Here is a 20,944-nt window from a genome sequence, read left to right as displayed (position 1 = left end):
TATACACCTCACCCCTCCCCCTGTACATACAGCCCCTCCTGTATACACCTCACCCCTCCCCCTGTACATACAGCCCCTCCTGAATACACCTCACCCCTCCCCCGGTATATACAGCCCCTCCTGTATACACCTCACCCCTCCCCCCGTACATACAGCCCCTCCTGTATACACCTCACCCCTCCCCCTGTACATACAGCTCCTCCTGTATACACCTCACCCCTCCCCCTGTACATACAGCTTCTCCTGTATACACCTCACCCCTCCCCCTGTACATACAGCCCCTCCTGTATACACCTCACCCCTCCCCCTGTACATACAGCTCCTCCTGTATACACCTCACCCCTCCCCCTGTACATACAGCCCCTCCTGTATACACCTCACCCCTCCCCCTGTACATACATCCCCTCCTGTATACACCTCACCCCTCCCCTGTACATGCAGCCCCTCCTGTATACACCTCACCCCTCCCCCTGTACATACAGCCCCTCCTGTATACACCTCACCCCTCCCCCTGTACATACAGCTCCTCCTGTATACACCTCACCCCTCCCCCTGTACATACAGCCCCTCCTGTATACACCTCACCCCTCCCCCCATATATGCAGCCCCTCCTGTATACACCTCACCCCTCCCCTGTACATGCAGCCCCTCCTGTATACACCTCACCACTCCCCCCGTACATACAGCCCCTCCTGTATACACCTCACCCCTCCCCTGTACATGCAGCCCCTCCTGAATACACCTCTACACCTCACCCCTCCCCCTGTACATACAGCTCCTCCTGTATACACCTCACCCCTCCCCCTGTACATACAGCCCCTCCTGTATACACCTCACCCCTCCCCCTGTACATAGAGCTCCTCCTGTATACACCTCACCCCTCCCCCTGTACATACAGCTCCTCCTGTATACACCTCACCCCTCCCCCTGTACATACAGCTCCTCCTGTATACACCTCACCCCTCCCCCTGTACATACAGCCCCTCCTGTATACACCTCACCCCTCCCCCTGTACATACAGCTCCTCCTGTATACACCTCACCCCTCCCCCCATATATGCAGCCCCTCCTGTATACACCTCACCCCTCCCCTGTACATGCAGCCCCTCCTGAATACACCTCACCCCTCCCCCTGTACATACAGCTCCTCCTGTATACACCTCACCCCTCCCCCTGAAGATACAGCTCCTCCTGTATACACCTCACCCCTCCCCCTCTACATACAGCCCCTCCTGTATACACCTCACCCCTCCCCCTCTACATACATCCCCTCCTGAATACACCTCACCCCTCCCCCTGTACATACAGCTCCTCCTGTATACACCTCACCCCTCCCCCTGTACATACAGCCCCTCCTGTATACACCTCACCCCTCCCCCTGTACATACAGCCCCTCCTGTATACACCTCACCCCTCCCCCTGTACATACAGCCCCTCCTGTATACACCTCACCCCTCCCCCTGTACATACAGCTCCTCCTGTATACACCTCACCCCTCCCCCTCTACATACAGCCCCTCCTGTATACACCTCACCCCTCCCCCTGTACATACAGCCCCTCCTGTATACACCTCACCCCTCCCCCTGTACATACAGCCCCTCCTGTATACACCTCACCCCTCCCCCTGTACATACAGCCCCTCATGTATACACCTCACCACTCCCCCTGTACATACAGCTCCTCCTGTATACACCTCACCCCTCCCCTGTACATACAGCTCCTCCTGTATACACCTCACCCCTCCCCCTCTACATACAGCCCTTCCTGTATACACCTCCCCCCTCCCCCTGTACATACAGCCCCTCCTGTATACACCTCACCCCTCCCCCTGTACATACAGCCCCTCCTGAATACACCTCACCCCTCCCCCTGTACATACAGCCCCTCCTGAATACACCTCACCCCTCCCCCTCTACATACAGCCCCTCCTGTATACACCTCACCCCTCCCCCTGTACATACAGCCCCTCCTGTATACACCTCACCCCTCCCCCTCTACATACAGCCCCTCCTGTATACACCTCACCCCTCCCCCTGTACATACAGCCCCTCCTGTATACACCTCACCCCTCCCCCTGTACATACAGCCCCTCCTGTATACACCTCACCCCTTCCCCTGTACATACAGCTCCTCCTGTATACACCTCACCCCTCCCCCTGTACATACAGCCCCTCCTGTATACACCTCACCCCTCCCCCCATATATGCAGCCCCTCCTGTATACACCTCACCCCTCCCCTGTACATGCAGCCCCTCCTGAATACACCTCACCCCTCCCCCTGTACATACAGCTCCTCCTGTATACACCTCACCCCTCCCCCTGTACATACAGCTCCTCCTGTATACACCTCACCCCTCCCCCTGTACATACAGCTCCTCCTGTATACACCTCACCCCTCCCCCTGTACATACAGCTCCTCCTGTATACACCTCACCCCTCCCCCTGTACATACAGCCCCTCCTGTATACACCTCACCCCTCCCCCTGTACATACAGCTCCTCCTGTATACACCTCACCCCTCCCCCCATATATGCAGCCCCTCCTGTATACACCTCACCCCTCCCCTGTACATGCAGCCCCTCCTGAATACACCTCACCCCTCCCCCTGTACATACAGCTCCTCCTGTATACACCTCACCCCTCCCCCTGTACATACAGCCCCTCCTGTATACACCTCACCCCTCCCCTGTACATACAGCCCCTCCTGTATACACCTCACCCCTCCCCCTGTACATACAGCTCCTCCTGTATACACCTCAACCCTCCCCCTCTACATACAGCCCCTCCTGTATACACCTCACCCCTCCCCCTGTACATACAGCCCCTCCTGAATACACCTCACCCCTCCCCCTGTACATACAGCCCCTCCTGAATACACCTCACCCCTCCCCCTGTACATACAGCCCCTCCTGTATACACCTCACCCCTCCCCCTCTACATACAGCCCCTCCTGTATACACCTCACCCCTCCCCCTGTACATACAGCCCCTCCTGAATACACCTCACCCCTCCCCCTGAAGATACAGCTCCTCCTGTATACACCTCACCCCTCCCCCTCTACATACAGCCCCTCCTGTATACACCTCACCCCTCCCCCTCTACATACATCCCCTCCTGAATACACCTCACCCCTCCCCCTGTACATACAGCTCCTCCTGTATACACCTCACCCCTCCCCCTGTACATACAGCCCCTCCTGTATACACCTCACCCCTCCCCCTGTACATACAGCCCCTCCTGTATACACCTCACCCCTCCCCCTGTACATACAGCCCCTCCTGTATACACCTCACCCCTCCCCCTGTACATACAGCTCCTCCTGTATACACCTCACCCCTCCCCCTCTACATACAGCCCCTCCTGTATACACCTCACCCCTCCCCCTGTACATACAGCCCCTCCTGTATACACCTCACCCCTCCCCCTGTACATACAGCCCCTCCTGTATACACCTCACCACTCCCCCTGTACATACAGCTCCTCCTGTATACACCTCACCCCTCCCCTGTACATACAGCTCCTCCTGTATACACCTCACCCCTCCCCCTCTACATACAGCCCCTCCTGTATACACCTCACCCCTCCCCCTGTACATACAGCCCCTCCTGTATACACCTCACCCCTCCCCCTGTACATACAGCCCCTCCTGTATACACCTCACCCCTCCCCCTGTACATACATCCCCTCCTGTATACACCTCACCCCTCCCCTGTACATGCAGCCCCTCCTGTATACACCTCACCCCTCCCCCTGTACATACAGCCCCTCCTGTATACACCTCACCCCTCCCCCTGTACATACAGCCCCTCCTGTATACACCTCACCCCTCCCCCTGTACATACAGCTCCTCCTGTATACACCTCACACCTCCCCCTGTACATACAGCCCCTCCTGTATACACCTCACCCCTCCCCCCATATATGCAGCCCCTCCTGTATACACCTCACCCCTCCCCTGTACATGCAGCCCCTCCTGTATACACCTCACCCCTCCCCTGTACATGCAGCCCCTCCTGAATACACCTCTACACCTTACCCCTCCCCCTGTACATACAGCTCCTCCTGTATACACCTCACCCCTCCCCCTGTACATAGAGCTCCTCCTGTATACACCTTACCCCTCCCCCTGTATATACAGCCCCTCCTGTATACACCTCACCCCTCCCCCTGTACATACAGCTCCTCCTGTATACACCTCACCCCTCCCCCTGTACATACAGCTCCTCCTGTATACACCTCACCCCTCCCCCTGTACATACAGCCCCTCCTGTATACACCTCACCCCTCCCCCTGTACATACAGCTCCTCCTGTATACACCTCACCCCTCCCCCCATATATGCAGCCCCTCCTGTATACACCTCACCCCTCCCCTGTACATGCAGCCCCTCCTGAATACACCTCACCCCTCCCCCTGTACATACAGCTCCTCCTGTATACACCTCACCCCTCCCCCTGAAGATACAGCTCCTCCTGTATACACCTCACCCCTCCCCCTCTACATACAGCCCCTCCTGTATACACCTCACCCCTCCCCCTCTACATACATCCCCTCCTGAATACACCTCACCCCTCCCCCTGTACATACAGCTCCTCCTGTATACACCTCACCCCTCCCCCTGTACATACAGCCCCTCCTGTATACACCTCACCCCTCCCCCTGTACATACAGCCCCTCCTGTATACACCTCACCCCTCCCCCTGTACATACAGCTCCTCCTGTATACACCTCACCCCTCCCCCTCTACATACAGCCCCTCCTGTATACACCTCACCCCTCCCCCTGTACATACAGCCCCTCCTGTATACACCTCACCCCTCCCCCTGTACATACAGCCCCTCCTGTATACACCTCACCCCTCCCCCTGTACATACAGCCCCTCATGTATACACCTCACCACTCCCCCTGTACATACAGCTCCTCCTGTATACACCTCACCCCTCCCCTGTACATACAGCTCCTCCTGTATACACCTCACCCCTCCCCCTCTACATACAGCCCTTCCTGTATACACCTCACCCCTCCCCCTGTACATACAGCCCCTCCTGTATACACCTCACCCCTCCCCCTGTACATACAGCCCCTCCTGAATACACCTCACCCCTCCCCCTGTACATACAGCCCCTCCTGAATACACCTCACCCCTCCCCCTGAAGATACAGCTCCTCCTGTATACACCTCACCCCTCCCCCTCTACATACAGCCCCTCCTGTATACACCTCACCCCTCCCCCTCTACATACATCCCCTCCTGAATACACCTCACCCCTCCCCCTGTACATACAGCTCCTCCTGTATACACCTCACCCCTCCCCCTGTACATACAGCCCCTCCTGTATACACCTCACCCCTCCCCCTGTACATACAGCCCCTCCTGTATACACCTCACCCCTCCCCCTGTACATACAGCTCCTCCTGTATACACCTCACCCCTCCCCCTCTACATACAGCCCCTCCTGTATACACCTCACCCCTCCCCCTGTACATACAGCCCCTCCTGTATACACCTCACCCCTCCCCCTGTACATACAGCCCCTCCTGTATACACCTCACCCCTCCCCCTGTACATACAGCCCCTCATGTATACACCTCACCACTCCCCCTGTACATACAGCTCCTCCTGTATACACCTCACCCCTCCCCTGTACATACAGCTCCTCCTGTATACACCTCACCCCTCCCCCTCTACATACAGCCCTTCCTGTATACACCTCACCCCTCCCCCTGTACATACAGCCCCTCCTGTATACACCTCACCCCTCCCCCTGTACATACAGCCCCTCCTGAATACACCTCACCCCTCCCCCTGTACATACAGCCCCTCCTGAATACACCTCACCCCTCCCCCTCTACATACAGCCCCTCCTGTATACACCTCACCCCTCCCCCTGTACATACAGCCCCTCCTGTATACACCTCACCCCTCCCCCTCTACATACAGCCCCTCCTGTATACACCTCACCCCTCCCCCTGTACATACAGCCCCTCCTGTATACACCTCACCCCTCCCCCTGTACATACAGCCCCTCCTGTATACACCTCACCCCTCCCCCTGTACATACAGCTACAGCCCCTCCTGTATACACCTCACCCCTCCCCCTGTACATACAGCCCCTCCTGTATACACCTCACCCCTCCCCCTGTACATACAGCCCCTCCTGTATACACCTCACCACTACCCCTGTACATACAGCCCCTCCTGTATACACCTCACCACTCCCCCTGTACATACAGCTCCTCCTGTATACACCTCACCACTACCCCTGTACATACAGCCCCTCCTGTATACACCTCACCACTCCCCCTGTACATACAGCTCCTCCTGTATACACCTCACCCCTCCCCCTCTACATACAGCCCCTCCTGTATACACCTCACCCCTCCCCCTGTACATACAGCCCCTCCTGTATACACCTCACCCCTCCCCCTGTACATACAGCCCCTCCTGTATACACCTCACCCCTCCCCCCGTACACACAGCCCCTCCTGAATACACCTCACCCCTCCCCCTGTACATACAGCTCCTCCTGTATACACCTCACCCCTCCCCCAAATATACATCCCCTCCTATATACACCTCACCCCTCCCCCGGTATATACAGCCCCTCCTGTATACACCTCACCCCTCCCCCTCTACATACAGCCCCTCCTGTATACACCTCACCACTCCCCCTGTACATACAGCTCCTCCTGTATACACCTCACCCCTCCCCCTCTACATACAGCCCCTCCTGTATACACCTCACCCCTCCCCCTCTACATACAGCCCCTCCTGTATACACCTCACCCCTCCCCCTCTACATACAGCCCCTCCTGTATACACCTCACCACTCCCCCTGTACATACAGCTCCTCCTGTATACACCTCACCCCTCCCCCTCTACATACAGCTCCTCCTGTATACACCTCACCCCTCCCCCTGTACATACAGCCCCTCCTGTATACACCTCTCCCCTCCCCCTGTACATACAGCTCCTCCTGTATACACCTCACCCCTCCCCCTGTACATACAGCCCCTCCTGAATACACCTCACCCCTCCCCCTGTACATACAGCCCCTCCTGTATACACCTCACCCCTCCCCCTGTACATACAGCCCCTCCTGTATACACCTCACCCCTCCCCCCGTACACACAGCCCCTCCTGAATACACCTCACCCCTCCCCCTGTACATACAGCTCCTCCTGTATACACCTCACCCCTCCCCCGTATATACATCCCCTCCTATATACACCTCACCCTTCCCCCGGTATATACAGCCCCTCCTGTATACACCTCACCCCTCCCCTCTACATACAGCCCCTCCTGTATACACCTCACCCCTCCCCCCGTACATACAGCCCCTCCTGTATACACCTCACCCCTCCCCCTGTACATACAGCTCCTCCTGTATACACCTCACCCCTCCCCCGTATATACATCCCCTCCTATATACACCTCACCCCTCCCCCCATATATACAGCCCCTCCTGTATACACCTCACCCCTCCCCCTCTACATACAGCCCCTCCTGTATACACCTCACCCCTCCCCCGTACATACAGCTCCTCCTGTATACACCTCACCCCTTCCCCCGTACATACAGCCCCTCCTGTATACACCTCACCCCTCCCCCTGTACATACAGCTCCTCCTGTATACACCTCACCCCTCCCCCCATATATGCAGCCCCTCCTGTATACACCTCACCCCTCCCCCTGTACATACAGCTCCTCCTGTATACACCTCACCCCTCCCCCTGTACATACAGCTCCTCCTGTATACACCTCACCCCTCCCCCTGTACATACAGCCCCTCCTGTATACACCTCACCCCTCCCCCTGTACATACAGCTCCTCCTGTATACACCTCCCCCCTCCCCCTGTACATACAGCCCCTCCTGTATACACCTCACCCCTCCCCCTGTACATACAGCCCCTCCTGAATACACCTCACCCCTCCCCCGGTATATACAGCCCCTCCTGTATACACCTCACCCCTCCCCCCGTACATACAGCCCCTCCTGTATACACCTCACCCCTCCCCCTGTACATACAGCTCCTCCTGTATACACCTCACCCCTCCCCCTGTACATACAGCTCCTCCTGTATACACCTCACCCCTCCCCCTGTACATACAGCCCCTCCTGTATACACCTCACCCCTCCCCTGTACATACAGCCCCTCCTGTATACACCTCACCCCTCCCCCTGTACATACAGCTCCTCCTGTATACACCTCACACCTCCCCCTGTACATACAGCCCCTCCTGTATACACCTCACCCCTCCCCCCATATATGCAGCCCCTCCTGTATACACCTCACCCCTCCCCTGTACATGCAGCCCCTCCTGTATACACCTCACCCCTCCCCTGTACATGCAGCCCCTCCTGAATACACCTCTACACCTTACCCCTCCCCCTGTACATACAGCTCCTCCTGTATACACCTCACCCCTCCCCCTGTACATAGAGCTCCTCCTGTATACACCTTACCCCTCCCCCTGTATATACAGCCCCTCCTGTATACACCTCACCCCTCCCCCTGTACATACAGCTCCTCCTGTATACACCTCACCCCTCCCCCTGTACATACAGCTCCTCCTGTATACACCTCACCCCTCCCCCTGTACATACAGCCCCTCCTGTATACACCTCACCCCTCCCCCTGTACATACAGCTCCTCCTGTATACACCTCACCCCTCCCCCCATATATGCAGCCCCTCCTGTATACACCTCACCCCTCCCCTGTACATGCAGCCCCTCCTGAATACACCTCACCCCTCCCCCTCTACATACAGCCCCTCCTGTATACACCTCACCCCTCCCCCTCTACATACATCCCCTCCTGAATACACCTCACCCCTCCCCCTGTACATACAGCTCCTCCTGTATACACCTCACCCCTCCCCCTGTACATACAGCCCCTCCTGTATACACCTCACCCCTCCCCCTGTACATACAGCCCCTCCTGTATACACCTCACCCCTCCCCCTGTACATACAGCCCCTCCTGTATACACCTCACCCCTCCCCCTGTACATACAGCTCCTCCTGTATACACCTCACCCCTCCCCCTCTACATACAGCCCCTCCTGTATACACCTCACCCCTCCCCCTGTACATACAGCCCCTCCTGTATACACCTCACCCCTCCCCCTGTACATACAGCCCCTCCTGTATACACCTCACCCCTCCCCCTGTACATACAGCCCCTCATGTATACACCTCACCACTCCCCCTGTACATACAGCTCCTCCTGTATACACCTCACCCCTCCCCTGTACATACAGCTCCTCCTGTATACACCTCACCCCTCCCCCTCTACATACAGCCCTTCCTGTATACACCTCACCCCTCCCCCTGTACATACAGCCCCTCCTGTATACACGTCACCCCTCCCCCTGTACATACAGCCCCTCCTGAATACACCTCACCCCTCCCCCTGTACATACAGCCCCTCCTGAATACACCTCACCCCTCCCCCTCTACATACAGCCCCTCCTGTATACACCTCACCCCTCCCCCTGTACATACAGCCCCTCCTGTATACACCTCACCCCTCCCCCTGTACATACAGCCCCTCCTGTATACACCTCACCCCTCCCCCTATACATACAGCCCCTCCTGTATACACCTCACCCCTCCCCCTGTACATACAGCCCCTCCTGTATACACCTCACCCCTCCCCCTGTACATACAGCTACAGCCCCTCCTGTATACACCTCACCCCTCCCCCTGTACATACAGCCCCTCCTGTATACACCTCACCCCTCCCCCTGTACATACAGCCCCTCCTGTATACACCTCACCCCTCCCCCTGTACATACATCCCCTCCTGTATACACCTCACCACTCCCCCTGTACATACAGCTCCTCCTGTATACACCTCACCCCTCCCCCTCTACATACAGCCCCTCCTGTATACACCTCACCCCTCCCCCTGTACATACAGCCCCTCCTGTATACACCTCACCCCTCCCCCTGTACATACAGCCCCTCCTGTATACACCTCACCCCTCCCCCCGTACACACAGCCCCTCCTGAATACACCTCACCCCTCCCCCTGTACATACAGCTCCTCCTGTATACACCTCACCCCTCCCCCAAATATACATCCCCTCCTATATACACCTCACCCCTCCCCCGGTATATACAGCCCCTCCTGTATACACCTCACCCCTCCCCCTCTACATACAGCCCCTCCTGTATACACCTCACCACTCCCCCTGTACATACAGCTCCTCCTGTATACACCTCACCCCTCCCCCTCTACATACAGCCCCTCCTGTATACACCTCACCCCTCCCCCTCTACATACAGCCCCTCCTGTATACACCTCACCCCTCCCCCTCTACATACAGCCCCTCCTGTATACACCTCACCACTCCCCCTGTACATACAGCTCCTCCTGTATACACCTCACCCCTCCCCCTCTACATACAGCTCCTCCTGTATACACCTCACCCCTCCCCCTGTACATACAGCCCCTCCTGAATACACCTCACCACTCCCCCTGTACATACAGCCCCTCCTGTATACACCTCACCCCTCCCCCTGTACATACAGCCCCTCCTGTATACACCTCACCCCTCCCCCCGTACACACAGCCCCTCCTGAATACACCTCACCCCTCCCCCTGTACATACAGCTCCTCCTGTATACACCTCACCCCTCCCCCGTATATACATCCCCTCCTATATACACCTCACCCTTCCCCCGGTATATACAGCCCCTCCTGTATACACCTCACCCCTCCCCTCTACATACAGCCCCTCCTGTATACACCTCACCCCTCCCCCCGTACATACAGCCCCTCCTGTATACACCTCACCCCTCCCCCTGTACATACAGCTCCTCCTGTATACACCTCACCCCTCCCCCGTATATACATCCCCTCCTATATACACCTCACCCCTCCCCCCATATATACAGCCCCTCCTGTATACACCTCACCCCTCCCCCTCTACATACAGCCCCTCCTGTATACACCTCACCCCTCCCCCGTACATACAGCTCCTCCTGTATACACCTCACCCCTTCCCCCGTACATACAGCCCCTCCTGTATACACCTCACCCCTCCCCCCGTACATACAGCCCCTCCTGTATACACCTCACCCCTCCCCCTGTACATACAGCTCCTCCTGTATACACCTCACCCCTCCCCCCATATATGCAGCCCCTCCTGTATACACCTCACCCCTCCCCCTGTACATACAGCTCCTCCTGTATACACCTCACCCCTCCCCCTGTACATACAGCTCCTCCTGTATACACCTCACCCCTCCCCCTGTACATGCAGCCCCTCCTGTATACACCTCACCCCTCCCCCTGTACATACAGCCCCTCCTGTATACACCTCACCCCTCCCCCTGTACATACAGCCCCTCCTGTATACACCTCACCCCTCCCCCTGTACATACAGCCCCTCCTGTATACACCTCACCCCTCCCCCCGTACACACAGCCCCTCCTGAATACACCTCACCCCTCCCCCCGTACATACAGCCCCTCCTGTATACACCTCACCCCTCCCCCTGTACATACAGCCCCTCCTGTATACACCTCACCCCTCCCCCTGTACATACAGCTCCTCCTGTATACACCTCACCCCTCCCCCAAATATACATCCCCTCCTATATACACCTCACCCCTCCCCCGGTATATACAGCCCCTCCTGTATACACCTCACCCCTCCCCCTCTACATACAGCCCCTCATGTATACACCTCACCCCTCCCCCTCTACATACAGCCCCTCCTGTATACACCTCACCCCTCCCCCTCTACATACAGCCCCTCCTGTATACACCTCACCACTCCCCCTGTACATACAGCCCCTCCTGTATACACCTCACCCCTCCCCCTGTACATACAGCCCCTCCTGTATACACCTCACCACTCCCCCTGTACATACAGCTCCTCCTGTATACACCTCCCCCCTCCCCCTGTACATACAGCCCCTCCTGAATACACCTCACCCCTCCCCCTGTACATACAGCCCCTCCTGTATACACCTCACCCCTCCCCCTGTACATACAGCCCCTCCTGTATACACCTCACCCCTCCCCCTGTACATACAGCTCCTCCTGTATACACCTCACCCCTCCCCCGTATATACATCCCCTCCTATATACACCTCACCCCTCCCCCCGTATATACAGCCCCTCCTGTATACACCTCACCCCTCCCCCTCTACATACAGCCCCTCCTGTATACACCTCACCCCTCCCCCGTACATACAGCTCCTCCTGTATACACCTCACCCCTTCCCCCGTACATACAGCCCCTCCTGTATACACCTCACCCCTCCCCCCGTACATACAGCCCCTCCTGTATACACCTCACCCCTCCCCCTGTACATACAGCCCCTCCTGTATACACCTCACCCCTCCCCTGTACATACAGCCCCTCCTGTATACACCTCACCCCTCCCCCTGTACATACAGCTCCTCCTGTATACACCTCACCACTCCCCCTGTACATACAGCCCCTCCTGTATACACCTCACCACTCCCCCTGTACATACAGCCCCTCCTGTATACACCTCACCCCTCCCCCTGTACATACAGCCCCTCCTGTATACACCTCACCCCTCCCCCTGAAGATACAGCTCCTCCTGTATACACCTCACCCCTCCCCCTCTACATACATCCCCTCCTGTATACACCTCACCCCTCCCCTGTACATACAGCCCCTCCTGTATACACCTCACCCCTCCCCCTGAAGATACAGCCCCTCCTGTATACACCTCCCCCCTCCCCCTGTACATACAGCCCCTCCTGTATACACCTCACCCCTCCCCCCGTACATACAGCCCCTCCTGTATACACCTCACCCTTCCCCCCGTACATACAGCCCCTCCTGTATACACCTCACCCCTCCCCCTGTACATACAGCCCCTCCTGTATACACCTCACCCCTCCCCCTGTACATACAGCCCCTCCTGTATACACCTCACCCCTCCCCCTGTACATACAGCCCCTCCTGTATACACCTCACCCCTCCCCCTGTACATACAGCCCCTCCTGTATACACCTCACTCCTCCCCCCGTATATACAGCCCCTCCTGTATACACCTCACCCCTCCCCCTGTACATACAGCCCCTCCTGTATACACCTCACCCCTCCCCCTGTACATACAGCCCCTCCTGTATACACCTCACCCCTCCCCCCGTATATACAGCCCCTCCTGTATACACCTCACCCCTCCCCCTGTATATACAGCCCCTCCCTTTCCAGTGTATATACAGCGAGATAAGTTTTGAACACATGACCAATTTCCTAAGTAAATATATTTCTAAAGATTCTATTGATATGAATTTCTCACCAGATGTCGGTAACAACCCATCCAATCCAGGTCTGGGCTGTGACTTGGCCATTCTAACACTTGGATACGTTTATTTGTGAACCATTCCATTGTAGATTTTGCTTTGTGTTTGGGATCATTGTGTTGTTGGAAGACAAATCTCCGTCCCAGTCTCAGGTCTTTTGCAGACTCCAACAGGTTTTCTTCTAGAATGGTCCTGTATTTCGCTCCATCTTCCCATCAATTTTACCATCTTCCCTGTCCCTGCTGAAGAAAAGCAGCCCCAAACCATGATGCTGCCCCCACCATGTTTGACAGTGGGGATGGTGTGTTCAGGGTGATGAGCTGTGTTGCTTATCGTTTGGCATTGTGCCCAAATAGTTCCATTTTGGTTTCCTCTGAGCAGAGCACCTTCTTCCACATGTTTGGGGTCTCCAGGGGCTTGTGGCAAACGTTAAACAATACTGTTTATGGATATCTTTGAGAAATGGCTTCTTCTTGCCACTCTTCCATAAAGGCCAGATTTGTGCAGTGTAGGGCTGATTGTTGTCCTATGGACAGACTCTCCCACCTCAGCTGTAGATCTCTACAGTTCATCCAGAGGGATCATGGGCCTCTTGGCTGCATCTCTGATCAGTCTTCTCCTTGTGTGAGAGGACAGTTTGGATGGAGGCCGGGTCTTGGTAGATTTGCAGTGGTATGATTCTCTTTCCATTTCTATATGATCGCTTGCACAGTGCTCCTTGGGATGTTTAAAGTTGTGGAAATCTTTTTGTAACCAAATCCGGCTTTAAACTTCTCCACAACAGTATCACGGACCTGCCTGTTGTGTTCCTTGGTCTTCATGATGCTCTCTGCGCTTTACACAGAACACTGAGACTATCACAGAGCAGGGGCATTATACGGAGACTTGATTACACACAGGGGCTTATATTTATCATCATCAGTCATTTAGGACAACATTGCATCATTCAGAGATCCTCAATCAACTTCTGGAGGGAGTTTCTGCACTGAAAGTAAAGGGGATGAATAATATTGCACACCACAATTTTCAGTTTATTACTGTTTACAAAAATTTTAAATAAGCAATAAATATCGTTCACCTTCACAATTGTGTCACTTGTTGTTGATTCTTCACCAGAACATTAAACTTTTTATCTTTAAGTTTGAAGCCAGAAATGTGGGAAAAGGTTGAAAAATTCAAGGGGGCTGAATACTTTCGCAAGGCACTGTAAGTACATTCACCTTTGAAGCTTCCAGACGCCTCCTGTATGTTTTGTAACAATAAGATTGTGAAGGTCTTTTGACAGCTCACTGGTTTTACCCATCATGAGATGTTTCTTGTGTGGCTCCCTGGTAATGAGACACCTTTTTATCGGCCATCAGTTGCACCAGCTCATATTATTTTTCACTGACAGGATTATTATCTAATTACTGATAGATTTCAGCTGGTGTCACCTTTCTTCCTTTATGTGTTCAATACTTTTTCCCTGTGTTATTTTTCATTATTACACATCACTAAATTAATGGACACTTATGGGTTGATTTCTTTGCCTGTGTGGATTGGATGGGTTGTTACTGACATCTGGTGAGACTTTCATGGTAATAGCACCTTTAGAAATAATTTTACTTAGAAAATTGGTGTCGTGTTCAATAATTATTTCACCTCCTGTATATCCCCTCTTGTATATCCCCTCTTGTATATCCCCTCCACATGTACATATACCCTCTCCTTTTGTGCATATACCCTCTCCTTGGGTACATATACCCCCCCCTTGGGTACATATAGCCCCTCCTGTGTACATGTCGCCCCTCATCTCTCACCTTCCTGACTGGATTTGCTTCTTTTCCGTTCTTTCCTCCTTCCATACCAGGGGAAACACCGCAGAGCCTTCACCCCCATCCTGGAAGAGAGGACAGAAGTCATGTACCGTGTATCCGCAGCCCGGAGATATCACCGGCAGAGTAATGTGTATATACAGATCCAGACACATCTCCCATACCAGACATACCTCACGTCACACACAGTATACAGCCGCCCACTATATACAGCACAGTGCAAAAGTATGAGGCAGGGGTGGAAAAATACTGCACGGTAAGAAGCTTCCAAATATGCACGTGTTAGTATACTGCATCCGGGTAACTGATAACAATAAAGGGAGCGAACAAAAGTAAATCTCATCAGTATTTGGTGACGGACAGTCCCCTCCATCCTCAGTGTTCAGTGACCGCCCGTCTCCTCAGTCCTCAGTATTCAGTGACCGCCCGTCTCCTCCGTCCTCAGTATTCAGTGACCTCCCGTCTCCTCCGTCTTCAGTATTCAATGACCGCCTGTCTACTCTGTCCTCATTATTCAGTGACCACCCGTCTCCTCCATCCTCAGTATTCAGTGACCGCTCGTCTCCTCCATCCTCAGTATTCAGTGACTGCCCATCTCCTCCATCCTCAGTATTCAGTGACCGCCCGTCTCCACAGTCCTCAGTATTCAGTGACCGCCCGTCTCCTCCATCCTCAGTATTCAGTGACTGCCTGTCTACTCTGTCCTCAGTATTCAGTGACTGCTCATCTCCTCCGTCCTCAGTATTCAGTGACCGCCTGTCTCTTCAATCCTTAGTATTCAGTGACCCCCTGTCTCTTCCATCCTTAGTATTCAGTGACTGCCCGTCTCATCCGTCCTCAGTATTCAGTGACTACCCGTCTCCTCCATCCTCAGTATTCAGTGACGGTCCGTCTCCTCCATCCTCAGCATTTGATGACCGCCCGTCGCCTCCATCCTCAGTATTCAGTGATGCCTGTCTCCTCCATCCTCAGTATTCAGTGACTGCCCGTCGTCTCCATCGTCTGTATTCGGTGATCGTCAGTCTCCTCCATCCTCAGTATTCAGTGACCGCCTGTCTCCTCCATCCTCAGTATTTGGTGACCGCCTGTCTCCTCTATCCTCAGTATTCGGTGATCGCCAGTCTCCTCCATCCTCAGTATTCAGTGACCGCCTGTTGCCTCCGTCCTCAGTATTCAGTGACCGCCTGTTGCCTCCGTCCTCAGTATTCAGTGACCGCCTGTTGCCTCCGTCCTCAGTATTTGGTGACCGCCTGTCTCCTCTATCCCCAGTATTCGTTGACCGCCTGTCTCCTCTATCCCCAGTATTCGGTGATCGCCAGTCTCCTCCATCCTCAGTATTCAGTGACCGCCTGTTGCCTCCGTCCTCAGTATTTGGTGACCGCCTGTTGCCTCCGTCCTCAGTATTTGGTGACCGCCTGTTGCCTCCGTCCTCAGTATTTGGTGACCGCCTGTCTCCTCTATCCCCAGTATTCGGTGATCGTCAGTCTCCTCTATCCCCAGTATTCGGTGATCGCCTGTCTCCTCTATCCTCAGTATTTGGTGACCGCTTGTTGCCTCCATCACGTCTCCTTACTTGTACACAGGGTTTGGAGGCACTCGGCAGGAGGTTGGAGAACTGACCCCAGATCTTCTGTGTATGAGGCTTGTGCACAGATTTGAGGACAGGTTACACGGCGTCACGCTTCCCCTTAGGGACAGGACGCATATATTATATGTACACACTAGTAGAATGCTATTCTTTATTCCTGCGAGTTCACACCCTGGATAAACATTGTTTTCTGAAGACTGCTCCTTCAACTGTGTTAAGTGTCCGTCCCTTTAGGAAGGCATTTAGTGTTTATTTTTAAAGGGCTCATCCATCCATTTTTCATGGGGTTGCCCCTCACTTTGCCATTGGCGCCATCAGCACCCAAAATTCCCAGCCGTGAATCCTAATCATTCGGTGATAGAGCTTCAGCTTTTGTATTCCTCCATATCGGAGAAACACTAGTGACGTGACTCCACTTGGGTACAGTTGGGGACTCTAATGACGAATGTCACATGGATACGCCTGTTATCTGTCCTAGTCCGAGAGTTGTGTCACTCATGGCAACCAAAAATATGGATGAAGGCCCCCATATACATTTCATGAAAGTTGGCCGAACCTGCTGATTTCAGTGGGAATGGACAACAATCTTATGTGTATTGGGGCCTCCTGAAGGAGCCAACCTGTTTCATTTCAGCAGACGACTCTTTGTTACCTGGTCGATAAGCTGCCAGCGGAGACTAGAAGGGGACAAAGAGGTCTGGAAATGGACAAAGGGGTCTGGAGGGAGACAGAGAAGTCTGTATGGGAACAGAAATCTGGAGAGGGAAGAAGGGGGTCAGAGGACTCTGGAGGGAGACAGAGGACTCTTGAAGGAAATGGAGGACTCTTGAGGAAAACAAGGTCTCTGAGGGAAACAAAAGCCTCTTGAGGGAAACAAAGGACGCTTGAGACAAACAGTGGACTCAAGGTAAACAGAGGATTCTTGAGGGGAACAGAGGACTCTTGACGGGGACGGAAGACTCTTGACGGGGACGGAAGACTCTTGACGGGGACGGAAGACTCTTGACGGGGACGGAAGACTCTTGACGGGGACGGAAGACTCTTGACGGGGACGGAAGACTCTTGACGGGGACGGAAGACTCTTGACGGGGACGGAAGACTCTTGACGGGGACGGAAGACTCTTGACGGGGACGGAAGACTCTTGACGGGGACGGAAGACTCTTGACGGGGACGGAAGACTCTTGACGGGGACGGAAGACTCTTGACGGGGACGGAAGACTCTTGAGGAAAATAGAGGAGTCTGGAGAGGGACAAAGGAGTATGGAGAGTGACGGGGGTAGAGAGAGAAGTCTACAGAGGGGTCTGGAACGGGATAGTGTGGACTGGAGGGGGATAGAGGGGTCTGGACAGTGAAAGAGGACGCTGGAGGGGGACAAAGGGGTCTGGATTGAGATAGAGGAGTCTGGAAGGGGACAGAGGGGTCTGGAGGGGGACAGAGAGGTCTGGAGGGGGACAGAGAGGTCTGGAGGGAGACAGAGGGGTCTGTAGGGGATAGAGCGGTTTGGACAGGGACAGAGGAGTCAGAAGGGGGACAGAGGAGTCTGGATGGGGACAGAGGAGTATGGAAGGGGAAAGAGAGGTCTGGAGAGAGACAGAGGGATGTGGAGGGAGACAGAGGGGTCTGCAAGGGGACAGCGAGATCTGGAGGGGGACAGCGGGATCTGGAGGGGGACAGCGGGATCTGGAGGGGGACAGCGGGATCTGGAGGGGGACAGCGGGATCTGGAGGGGGACAACGGGATCTGGAGGGGGACAGCGGGATCTGGAGGGGGACAACGGGATCTGGAGGGGAACAGAGGGGTCTTAAGAGGGACAAAATGGTCTGGAGAGACTGAGATAGGCCTGGAGGATAACAGAGGTATCTTTAGGGAAACAGAGGGATTTAGAGGGTTTCAGAGAGGTCTGGAGGGGGACAGAGGAACCTGGAGGGGAGAGAGGGGTCTGGGTGAGATACAGGAGTTTTGAGGAGAGCAGAAGAATCTGGAGGAGGACAAGATTATGGCTTTAGGTCTCTCATAAAGGACACAGGAGCACCGGCCGCTCCTTCCTGTGTATGGGGGAGACAGCGGAGATAGCACATCAGTCTGACAGGTATCTCTCGCGTATGGCCACTCTACAATGTGGTGTTACTTATAGAAACCAGGATTTCCACCACAAACAATGCTGACGATTGTAACTAATAAAAATTACCCCACTATAGACAATGGGGGTAAATATGGCAACAAGAAAATCACCACTAAGGAAAATAATTTGTGAAATCAGTGGTGTTTCTCATAGCAACCAGTGAAATAAGTGGTGTTTGTCATAGCAACCAGTGAAGTCAGTGGTGTTTGTCATAGCAACCAGTGAAATCAGTGGTGTTTGTCATAGCAACCAGTGAAGTCAGTGGTGTTTGTCATAGCAACCAGTGAAGTCAGTGGTGTTTCTCATAGCAACCTGTGAAATCAGTGGTGTTTGTCATAGCAACCAGTGAAGTCAGTGGTGTTTGTCATAGCAACCAGTGAAATCAGTGGTGTTTCTCATAGCAGCCAGTGAAGTCAGTGGTGTTTCTCATAGCAGCCAGTGAAATCAGTGGTGTTTCTCATAGCAACCAGTGAAATCAGTGGTGTTTGTCATGGCAACCAGTGAAATCAGTGGTGTTTCTCATAGCAACCAGTGAAATCAGTGGTGTTTCTCATAGCAACCAGTGAAGTCAGTGGTGTTTGTCATAGCAACCAGTGAAGTCAGTAGTGTTTCTCATAGCATCCAGTGAAATCAGTGGTGTTTCTCATAGCAACCAGTGAAATCAGTGGTGTTTGTCATGGCAACCAGTGAAATCAGTGGTGTTTCTCATGGCAACCAGTGAAATCAGTGGTGTTTGTCATGGCAACCAGTGAAATCAGTGGTGTTTGTCATGGCAACCAGTGAAATCAGTGGTGTTTCTCATAGAAACCAGCGAAATCAGTTGTGTTTCTCATGGCAACCAGTGAAATCAGTGGGGTTTCTCATAGTAACCAGTGAAATCAGTGGTGTTTCTCATAGCAACCAGTGATGTTTCTCATAGCAACAAGTGAAATCAGGGGTGTTTCTCATGGCAACCAGTGAAATCAGTGGTGTTTCTTATGGCAACCAGTGAAATCAGTGGTGTTTCTTATGGCAACCAGTGAGATCATAAATGATTCCTATGGCAACTAGTAAAATCAGTGGTGTATCTCATGGTAACCATGAAGAACAGTGATTTTTCTTATGGCAACGGGGCATCTAAAGAAACCAAGAAGATATCTGACCTTGACTATGATAACCAAGGAATAATGGCAGCTAAACAACTATGGTGGTGTTGCCCATAACAACCTAAATATTTCCATTGTTAGGATCTTTGCCATACTGTTTGGAGTCAGTAAAGGCAAGCACACCATTTTGGCTGAGATTGATTTTGTTGCCCGTAGAAACCAAAAATACTTTGACCAAAACCAATAATGTTGCTCCTGGCAACCAATATATTTTTAAGCCAATAATGTGTATTTTCCATAGCAACGAAGACAACGATGATCATGTGTCATACCCTGACCCTAATCTTATGAGGCCGTGCTCCCCTCCTGGCACCTCCGCCCCTGATTTCCATACCTCCTGACTTCGGGCCATAGCACAGACCTGAAATTCAAGTTCCAGACATATTTCACATTTGTGAATTTACATAATGAACACAGAGGAACATCTCAGAACGGTGAGGAACGTCAAATGGGTGTCAATCAACACCCTGAGGTGCGGCCGAAAACCAAATACACATCGATATCGCCATTATGGGTGATTACGGGAGGACGGCGGTGGCACCCAGCTCTGCGAAGATGGATGATCCAAGCGATTTCCCATAATTAGCCGTATGATAGCCCTCACCCCGGCCACATGTCCACGGGCACGGTGCCAGCGGACCCCCTCCACCGCCTCCCAGTGATGTAACTGGAATGTTAATGGGGGCTTTATATAAACAGGTCTTCATCCCTAATCCACCCCCATTACTTCCCAAAGCCGGAGGACATTCCCTCACAGGCAGGAGAAACCTCATCATAATGTCTAGGGGCTACGTCTATGTCTACCGGGGCCTGGAGCTGGGGTCCCTAATTCCTCTATATAATGGGGTCACCATGCGTGCTGGGGGGGTCTTCTATTCACTCATTTTCAGGCTAATCAATCTGTTGTGATTTGCTGACCCCCAGCACCTCTCATTTCACAGACACCAATGTTAAGACAGAACATTTATAATG

General features: G+C 53.9%; 1 protein-coding gene across 3 annotated transcripts in view; it reads right to left on the bottom strand.

The window, feature by feature from the left end:
* C4H17orf114 (chromosome 4 C17orf114 homolog) overlaps positions 1–20,944 on the bottom strand; it is a 34,246-nt gene that overhangs the window by 4,141 nt on the left and 9,161 nt on the right. For 2 of the 3 annotated variants that reach the window (XM_075343233.1, XM_075343234.1), the window contains one exon: positions 15,101–15,180. In XM_075343233.1, the coding sequence (XP_075199348.1) occupies positions 15,101–15,179 (79 nt within the window). In that variant the 5' untranslated portion in view covers position 15,180. Of the gene's footprint in view, positions 1–15,100; positions 15,181–16,688; positions 16,739–20,944 lie in introns of those variants that run through there. The other variant, XM_075343235.1, reaches the window with a different exon arrangement.

Source organism: Anomaloglossus baeobatrachus, chromosome 4, assembly GCF_048569485.1.
Source record: "Anomaloglossus baeobatrachus isolate aAnoBae1 chromosome 4, aAnoBae1.hap1, whole genome shotgun sequence".
Lineage (NCBI taxonomy): Eukaryota > Metazoa > Chordata > Amphibia > Anura > Aromobatidae > Anomaloglossus > Anomaloglossus baeobatrachus.
The sequence above is the reverse complement of the archived record's forward strand: the minus strand, read 5'-3'. Positions and strand labels throughout refer to the sequence as shown.